We start from the raw sequence: 9703 nt of genomic DNA on the forward strand, positions 1-9703 counted from the left end.
CTCTTCTTTAGATGTTAACATTCCCATACAATTATGGAAGTGACAGTAAACAAATCCAATCAATCGAGTGTAAAACAGCAATCTTGTTATATCACAATATTGTAACAGTAGTAATTAAATTGGCAAAAGGTTTTGGTGTATCCATTGAGAAGTTAATGAGATGAATGTTGAGCAGCCATTTGAAAGACACTTTCAAATTGATATTTCATCTGCTCCAACAGGAAATCCATTGATTTATTCACACGTGTAATTATCTTATTTGAATATCCTTTATTTAATCAGCTTTCAAGCAAACATATTAATTAAACAAATGTATAATTAAAAACAATCAAAGTTGTGAATCAAATCAGATGAACTATATTTAGCTAATTCATAAAAAGTCATCATTTAATCATTTAACCGCCAAACTTAAAGGCGCCATCTATTGGATAAGAATAAATGCTCAACTGTAACTCCATCTAATGAGGCCCATTCGAACTAAAATGACTGTTAACCCAAATTTTGGTATAAAAAGTGTTGAAATCGTCTTGAGCTTGACAATTAGCTCCAATCATCTATGGTTAAAATTGATTCCTCTATAAAACAATTTAGTAAAGTGGACTCAATGCTGACTGATTTTATGCTAAATAATCAACTTACTTCAGATCACATTTTTTCTAATTCCGACCTACGGAAAACATGAAAAGATCAATTCAACTAATAGATCTCCAGCTTAAAACTCAGGCATTAAAAGCTTGAAAAGGGATCTTATTCACAAATTGATTGGAACAGTTGATGAACATAATGTTCTTCTTAATTGCTATTTTATGCGATGAAAATCACTAAAAGATTGGCCTAATTTTGATCATCAAGACAAATCAATAACATTAAATGTGACGAAATATTTTCGTACTTCTATCCTTAGATACTTACAGCACCCATTGATCAGTTTGATTAATATTTGAATTGATTTCTCTCAATTTTTCATTTTATCGAATAATGTTGAATCAAAAATGCAATTTTCAATAATAAATCTCAACCCAGAAATATCAAATAAAAATAATGTCTTCTTTATCATTAAAAGACGTTTTGTCATTGCAAGAGCCTCTTATAAGAATTGTTTTTGTAAAACTTATTTCGTTATTATTGAAGATCTTATCTTAATTATTGTTGGATCAGTGAAGAGTGGATCGATTGTAAATAAGATGGATTTCCAGATTAGAGAGAACAATTAATTCATAAAATTAGCGTGACAAATAATCGTTAAAATTGTCCATCAAATATTCATTTCTCTTATGCGCCGTTTTTCATTTTATGCATATTTGCCATGTTATTTTCCTATGGCCTAACCAATGATTCTGATCGGGTAAACTGAGCATTCACTATTCAACTAACCAGTTTATGGTTAACTAATCAGTAAAGTATTTTTTGGTTCAAGTTCGTTCATTAACCAACAATTATGCTTTCCTTGATTTACTGCACTTATCAAAGGTTGTTCAATAAGGATCAAAAGGCTGGAGTCAGTGAGGTTCAATTATTTTCAGTGTTGGCCTTAACCATTGTCCTCATGTTTATGATTAAATTAATGACTTTGAGTGGATCAAGCGGACGAACCCGTGGATCGCTTAGTGCATACAATTTTGAGTCAGATGATCAAGAGGATAAAGGTGCTGTTGATGATTACGATGATCTTATTAAAGGCTATCTTGATTGGTCGATGAAGGAAGAGACTGAGCTTCAGGAAGAAGCTGAAAACTCCAAGGAATCAACCTGACAATTGATAGAAACGTTAAATCATATCTATCAATAATGTATCAATCATCTGTCATTAGTCAATTGAATCTTATTTTCTGAACATTGTAAGTTTGTTCTGATGGATAGATATTGATTCTCAATCCTTTATTTAGTAGTGATCTTATCTTTCAGTCAAAGCATCTATTTAAATGTTTGTTATTGTCGTTATTGTTAGATTCTAGATCAACTTGAAAGCTCTAAATCTCATCTAATCTTGTACCAACCATTTGGTTCCAATCGGTTTGAATTTGATTAAAATTGTTGAAGTTTAAAGCTGTTCCATGAGATAACATTATTACAAGTTCAGAGTCACTTGAGTTATCTTTGAAACTGTACACTTGATTGAAGTCTTCCAAGTAATTAACTGATTTGATTTGGATATGAAACATATACATGTATCGAGCATTTAAGTGATAAAATATTGGTTGATAACGATGATGACAACAATTAGACAACAATATTAATAGACAACAAGGATTTATTTTGAGTAAAAGTATTTTGTTTTTAAAAAATTACACTTTTTACAACCAAGTCAATTATGCATAATAATTGATTGATAGTCAACAATAGCTAAATGAACAATAATCGACAATCTGTCAGAAATAGAGGAACAAAAATGGTTAAAAAGTGTGCTTTATACTGGTTATCAAGGTAATATCATGATAATGACTTTTTGTTTGATTAAATAACATATTCGAGTGATTAACGATATGACGCATATTTCTTTTGCAATGTAACCAACTCGTTTTCAACAATTAAGTCTTCCTCATCTCGGGGAGTACATTTAACACCAATATCCAAACATTCAATGGCTTTTTTATTGTTTTTCATGTTAATATAACATTTGGCCATCCAAAAGTAATTAGCTCGCCAATCGGGTCGCATTTTGTCTGCCTCAATAAATTTATTAACAGCATCTTGATAAGTTGCCTCCGGGGGCTTTGAGAATAAAGCAGCAGCCAAATTTCGTTCGACCCAGGACAATTTGGCCACTTCCATGCACCATCGACCATAAGAAAAGTAAACTCCAGCATCGGTAGTTTTCAATCTAATTGCTTCTTCTAAATGATGCTGCATCTCATAACCACGTTGGATCCTTTCCTTTCGTCCAGCAAAATCAGACAATTTACCAACAATAAAGGCAGCCCATGCATGATATTCTGGATTGGAATTGTCTAGAGCCAAAGCTTTCTTGATGAAACTCTCAGCTTCTTGAAGTAAACCTTTTTGTTTATCTTTATCTCCAGCAGCTTCGGCAACAGAAGCAGCTCGATGAGCATCACGAGCAACTCGCCACAATATTGCCGCATTTGATTCCCCATTAAACAAATTGTACAGTTCCTTGGTCTTCAATAACAAGGCGTCTTTATCACTATCAACATTTTCAGATTCTTTGTCAATCTCAGCTAACCATTGTTCGTAAGTCTTCTCAACTGGTACGTTTGCTGGTACAATTGCTGGTTCGGTTGTTGCTGTGGTCGAAGTTGTGGTTGTAGTTGTGGATGCAGTAGTTGCAGTTGTCTCGTTGGCTTTAGAATCCGACATTTTACTTGATCAATTAAAAAATATCACAGATGGAAAGTTAATAAATTATGATGTAAATAAAAGTTACTAGAATCGAAGCAAAATTGTTAGATAGAAACAATAAATAGCAGTTATCACCAGTTATTCAAAAATGATTAGATGTTGTTTCCACAGAGCTGAATAATCAACAATGACAGTGAACCAGATAACAACTCGACTTTTTATAAACATATAATCCAAATTGTGTACAGATTAACAATAAAGAGCAAAGTTTCTTTGGATAAGGTGGAAACCAATTCCTATTGTCACGCAGTCAACCTTACCGTGAAATCGTTTCTTATGGTTGATCACAATTAACAGTTTTCGAGTGAAGAGAGGCGAAAAAACGTAGATTGTTTGTTTCACCTTATTTAATAAAAACAGCTACTAGCTGGTAAGTCACACTTAAAGTATAAAAACAAATGGTTGACTATTTTTAAGGTCACTTAATAATCCGAGGTTAACACAAGAATAAAAATAAAGTTAAAATTAATACACCAATAAAGTATTATAATAATAATAATAATAATCTATCCCGCCACAGGAGTTGTTCAAAACAAAGCGCAACCAAAAAAAGTGAAAGAGTTACTGTATGAGCAAGAACCAATAAGAATTGAAAAGGAAATCCGCTCCAAGTTTGAAAAGGTGAGTGACAAAATTGAATTGCAAATCTCAGGTTAAACAAACTTCATTTCTCTCTTTTATATGTATTTTCACTCACTCAATCTCCTTCTCTTTCTCCTTTTTATCATTTTCATCATCATCATCATCTTATTCCTTCTCCTTTTCTTTCTTTTTCCCTCTGTCTTCCATTTCAGCTGAGAACGAATCCTTGAATTCAATCTAAAAGTAAAACCTTCTTTGGTTATTAATTTATCTCTCGCTTTGCAATAATCTATATAAGTTAATTGTCCTTCTTAATGTCTGTTAATTTACTGTTCACTCACTTTCCGTTCTTGGTCATTAATTGGACCTCAACTCGGCTTTCAATCATCATGGTTTCCACCATAAAATTAACAACAGCAAAAGCAACTCTTTCATACTTCCGCAAAAGGCCTGCTTTTCACCATAACATGTGTCTTTAACATCAATGAGCTTTAGCTACACTTGGATCATCGAAGAGTCACAATCTAATTACAATAGTGATGTAACCTAGATAAATAGAGTCATGGAAATCATGTTCACTGGCACTCATTTGATCAGCTGATAAATGGTAATATCCTCCTGTAAAGCTCCGGTAATGTCCGTTGTAAAAGGCTGTCTTCACAGCAATGGCTCTTTCTGTGACCCGATCAAACCTATCAGTAACAGTCTAGTTATACAAACACAGGAGAAGCGTTAATTTAACATACAATTTGACCAAATCACAAAAAAACATGTTAATTTTGATTTCATAAACTCATAACAATGATATTTCATTGCAATAATTGTCAAGTATTTTCTTACCAACATGAAATACTACATTGACCAGCAATCAGCTCCAGGATCAGACATTATATCTTTCCATTTTATGTTCAGTGTTTTTATTTCAGTGATTGAAATTCTTAAAAAGATCGGCTTGATTGGATACTGATTTAAAAGTGTTGTTAATTGCCCCCTGCGTCCGTATAACTAGACTGTTATCAACCTATCAATTGATAATCTAACTGAGTGATCAAACACATTCAACTAGATTTACTCGTTAGCTACCGAAAAGTCATTGAAAAATTGAAACCTTGATCAAATTTGTTTACATTTTTCATTGTAGCCTCTGCTAATTGCCTTAATTTTGTTTACCTGGTAAATACACAATTTCAATGTTGCCTCGTCTTCACTAAAATCGTTTTAAATTAAAACTTGTTGCTGTTTAATCTGGAAATGATCACAACTTTCCCAAAGAGTTAATGTTATCATCTGTTGATGCTCTTGATTTTAAATAACCTGTTGGATCCAACAATTACTCATGACTGATGGTGATTTGGTTAAAAAATATGTTGTCAACCCAGAAATACACATAAATACTCAATTCAATTGACCTTTACCTTAATTGGAAATCAGTTAAGCCTATCGATACCAGTCCGTCAACCATTAAAATATCGACCTTGCTGAATGCTGTCAAGTGTAATTGCGTCGCAACAAGTCAAAACACCCAATGGAGGAAATCAATCGACTCTCACTGAAACTCAACTAATCAATTTAATTCGTCTAATGTTGGTGTTCACTTTCAATTGAAACCAGGTCAAAACTAAAGGATTTGTAAAGAGACAAAATGATAACTCAATCATAATCATTATCAAAGCTTAATTCAATGCCTTCCCGTTCATTATCATATCCACAACAGCGACTGAGGTTCAAAAAATAATGCCAAACATCATCTCTACCTTCAATTATTTTCATCTTTCATTGTTCTTTACTCAATAACAATACCTAATTGAACATTATTTATGAGAATCTTGCAGATATTTACTTGACAAATAACAGTTATCAATCAAATAATTGTTGAAAATCAATAAATTATTGTTAAAAGTGAAAGTGTTTGACTAGATTTAATGAATCGCCTTTTTTAAGATCAACCAACAATGTTAACATTTTTCACAATTGGCATTGTTGTGGCTGGCAATTGATTTGATCTCCAAGTTATTGATTGAAAAATTGACGATGAAATGGTGTAAAGGTGGAATCATCTGATAATCAATTTGCTTTACTTTATTACACTTTCAACTGTGAAGCTTTAATGTATTAATAAACAGAATAATAATTATCTCAAAACTTCCGGTAGTTTTGTTGTAACCAAAAATTTAACAGTCAATCAATCAAATTACATTATCCAATTAGATGACATTGCTTTTAGCTGCAGTTTTACATTCAGGATTCAAGATTGAATCTTGCAGAGCATCAGTTCAATGTAAAATATTCATTGTTAATAAGCAACTCGAGGAATCGGATTTTCCCGAGATAGGAATTAAGAGGAAAGTCCCATTTAGCTATTAATTGTTTACTAATTGTTATCTAATATCTCCAAAATTTAAACCATTCTGAGGTTGTGTGTTTTCATCTTTCATCTCACAAATCTAAGGGTTACATCTCAGGCCTAGTTATTTAACTATTTTAGTAGCTATTCAAATAATTTGACCGATCTACTGATTGGAAATTTTTGATCAATCAAGTTTATTGACAATCATGATTGACGAAGATAAACTTCTTGATTTGTAAATCCTAAAATAGGAATAAAATCAGCTCAGATTTCATCTTGTAAACTTGGGTAATTCAAATTGTAAAATGACGATGGGATTTCCCATTGTTTAGTCCGAGATAATGGCCAGGTCATTACTCGGGTTCAATCAATTTAGTTTTCTTGTTTTCTATCTCATTGCTTTCCTGTGTAATTGAGACTTGAAACTCATGATTTAAATGATTTCGATTGTTTTAGCTTGAAGATTCTGGCATTGAAACACTGCATGTGTAATTTCAAGCTAAAAGCACATGTTTTCACATTTCAAGCAATCAGTAGATTTTTTGAGAAGTAGTATACGGTTTATGCTAATAATTTTTCTTTAATTAGCCTCCTTTAGCTTACTATTTCGTTAATTCAGTAAAATAATAGAGTTTTCAATGATTGTAGATTGTAAATTAAATGAGAGATGACAAGAATGTAAATAATGAAACATTCCCTTATGTTGCAAAACAAGCGGTGAGTTTGCTCCTGAAACTCAACACATGTGAATTTTATGATTAAAATCTAGTGTCGGGGGTTATTGGTTTTTATCTTTTAATTATGTCTTGTTTATTATTTAATCGTAGTTTCTTGGTTCGCCGAGAAAGTATGAAATTCTGTGAATATGTTATTAAATCTAAATCATACGTTAATGTTAGTAAAAGATGTTATACATTGAAAACACCAGTTACTCTATTGACATCAAATGTTAACCTGAGATCCGGTTTAAGGAAAGCCATTCACAATCAGAGAAGATTCTCATCGTCAACATCATCTTCTTCATCGTCATCTTTAAATAAAATTCTCATTGGTGGTGGTTGTCTAGTTGTTATAGGCTCCATTGTTTATTTTTCAAGTCAATCTACACCAGAGAAACCTAAAGAGAAAAAAGATGACCAGAAACCCAAAGTACCAAAAGAGAAACCTAAAATTGAAAATCTACCCGATTCCATTGATTATCTTTTGATTGGTGGTGGTACAACAGCATTTTCAGCCTTTAGATCTATCCGGGCCAATGATCCAAAAGCTAAAGTTTTAGTTATCTCGGAAGAAAAGTACAATCCATACATGTCTCCACCATTATCCAAGGAGCTTTGGTTCAGCGAAAGAGAGCTATCTGATAAACTGTCTTTCCGCCAGTGGAATGGTCGAGAGCGAAGCATTTTCTTTGAACATCCAGAATATTATGCTGACCTTAAAACACTGATTGAATCAGAGACTGGCGGTGTATCTCTGGTTAATGGTTACAAAGTTGTGGAGTTAAGCCCATCCGAGAAAAGAGCTTATCTTGACAATGGCCAGTCTATTGGTTACAAAAAATGTTTAATAGCTACCGGTGGACGTCCTAAGAATTTGGAATTGTTTGAAAAGGCGCCAGAAAATGTTAAAGAAAGAGTTTTACTTTACAGATCGGTTGATGATTTTTTGAAATTAAGGAACATTTGTGACTCTAAAAAGTCAGTAACCATTATTGGCGGAGGCCTTCTCGGTAGTGAGTTAGCATGTGCTCTTGGCCGCCGATCACAAGTCCTTAAAAGCCCCACTCAAGTAAATCAAATTTTCCCTGAAGCTGGTAATGTTGGTAAATTACTTCCAGAATATCTTAGTCAATGGACATCTGAAAGAATCAAATCAGAGGGTTAGTCTTGAATGCCTATCAATTATTGAATGTAATCATTAACATCAGTCTTTATCCATTTCAGGTGTCAATATCATTCCTAAAACTGAGCTTGTTGGTGCTCGCTTACAAAATGACAAACTTTTATTAGAACTGAACAATGGATCTACACTAGAAACTGATTATGCTGTTGTGGCCGTTGGACTACAGGCTAACACGGAGCTAGCTAAATCTGCAGGACTAGAGGTTGATGAAGTTCAGGGAGGTTATCTTGTCAATTCAGAGCTACAAGCTCGAAGTGATATTTGGGTTGCTGGTGATGCTAGCTGCTTCTATGACATGAAGCTCGGTAGAAGACGAGTTGAACATCATGACCATGCTATAATCAGTGGACGACTTGCTGGTGAAAATATGACTGGAGCTGGTAAACCTTACCGCCATCAATCAATGTTTTGGTCTGATTTAGGGCCTGATATTGGATTTGAAGCCATTGGTCTAGTAAATTCTTCATTGCCTACTGTCGGAGTATTTTCCAAGAATGAAAAATCACCAGAAAGTGAAGATAAAAGTGTTGAAACCGATAAACCTCGAGCCCCTCAATCCGGTGATGAGTTCAGTAAAGGTTTAATTTTCTATTTAAAAGATAACGTTATTGTTGGTATAGTTTTATGGAATGTATTCGAAAGAATATCAATTGCAAGAAGGATTATTTCCGAAGGAAAACCTTATGAAGATCTAGTGGACGTTGCTAAACTTTTCAATTTAGAGGACAGGCCAGCTGAAATTGAAGCTGACCAGGATGCTGAAAAGGCTAAGACCGAAGACAAAGAATAATGGAGATAAATTAGATTTATAACTGTAACATTGATAAAGCTTACATGTGGGATTGACTTGTGAGAACACATCATTGTAGTTTTTTGATATACTTTTATCAGTTTAACTGATGAAATTCATTAAACAATTTAATGCAACTACTCATTCAGCAATGCTAATTATTGACTCAACATTGAATAGCATTTTCACAAACTATCAGTCAAAGAGTCAGTTAATTTGTATTTAAAAAAGACAGCAATGGAAAATAAACTTGCTAATCCAAGCTTATCATTCGTCTTTACATTAATCATATTTTTCTTTGTTATTAATGAAATATTATCCCAAGATTTTAGTAAACTAACGATATCTCTCTTGTATAATATTTAATTTCAGCTGACTTATTCTGGCGTTTTTTTCTAGTCTAACTCCAATTGAAAATTTTTTACTAAAAATTCTGATAATTATTTGATATCATTTAATAATCCATAAAACCCGTGTTGAATCTCGTAGCAGATATCTTTATGAGCAAATTGATGAACTGATGCGTAATTTCTTGCGATTAATATTCTGGTAGATTTATTGATAACTCGAGGAAACTAAAACTCATTTTCTACTGAACTACGTTTTCTAGGAATTCAAGATAATTTCCAGTAAACAAGCACTCTACTCAGGACCAAAGATGAATGTATTTCTGATTCTGTATCATTCTTAAACAGTTTTAATCGATAGCATGAGCTGAATTA

At 32.9% G+C, this 9703-nt stretch overlaps 2 protein-coding genes across 2 annotated transcripts; one reads left to right on the forward strand and one right to left on the reverse strand.

Moving 5' to 3' along the window:
• Positions 1-2233: 2233 nt before the first annotated feature.
• On the reverse strand, positions 2234-6078 carry LOC107364007 (regulator of microtubule dynamics protein 2). The gene has a single exon (XM_015931280.3). The coding sequence runs from the start codon at positions 3316-3318 to the stop codon at positions 2476-2478; it is 843 nt and encodes a 280-aa protein (XP_015786766.1). The 5' UTR covers positions 3319-6078; the 3' UTR covers positions 2234-2475.
• Positions 6079-7012: 934 nt separating this feature from the next.
• LOC107364000 (apoptosis-inducing factor 1, mitochondrial) lies at positions 7013-9121 on the forward strand. The gene is made up of 2 exons (XM_015931274.3): positions 7013-8168; positions 8233-9121. The coding sequence occupies exons 1-2, from the start codon at positions 7091-7093 to the stop codon at positions 8979-8981; spliced, it is 1827 nt and encodes a 608-aa protein (XP_015786760.2). The 5' UTR covers positions 7013-7090; the 3' UTR covers positions 8982-9121.
• The last annotated feature ends 582 nt before the right edge of the window (positions 9122-9703 follow it).

This window comes from Tetranychus urticae, chromosome 3 (genome assembly GCF_039701765.1).
Source record: "Tetranychus urticae isolate SD_2017Ah chromosome 3, NJAU_TeUrti_SD_1.0, whole genome shotgun sequence".
Classification (NCBI taxonomy): Eukaryota; Metazoa; Arthropoda; class Arachnida; order Trombidiformes; family Tetranychidae; genus Tetranychus; species Tetranychus urticae.

Excerpts from the sequence above, each read along its gene's own strand:
- LOC107364007 (XM_015931280.3), bottom strand. The coding sequence starts at position 3,318 with ATGTCGGATTCTAAAGCCAACGAGACAACTGCAACTACTGCATCCACA.
- LOC107364000 (XM_015931274.3), top strand. The coding sequence starts at position 7,091 with ATGTCTTGTTTATTATTTAATCGTAGTTTCTTGGTTCGCCGAGAAAGT. Across the intron at positions 8,169-8,232 it reads TGAAAGAATCAAATCAGAGG|GTGTCAATATCATTCCTAAA; the intron begins GTTAGTCTTGAA and ends TATCCATTTCAG.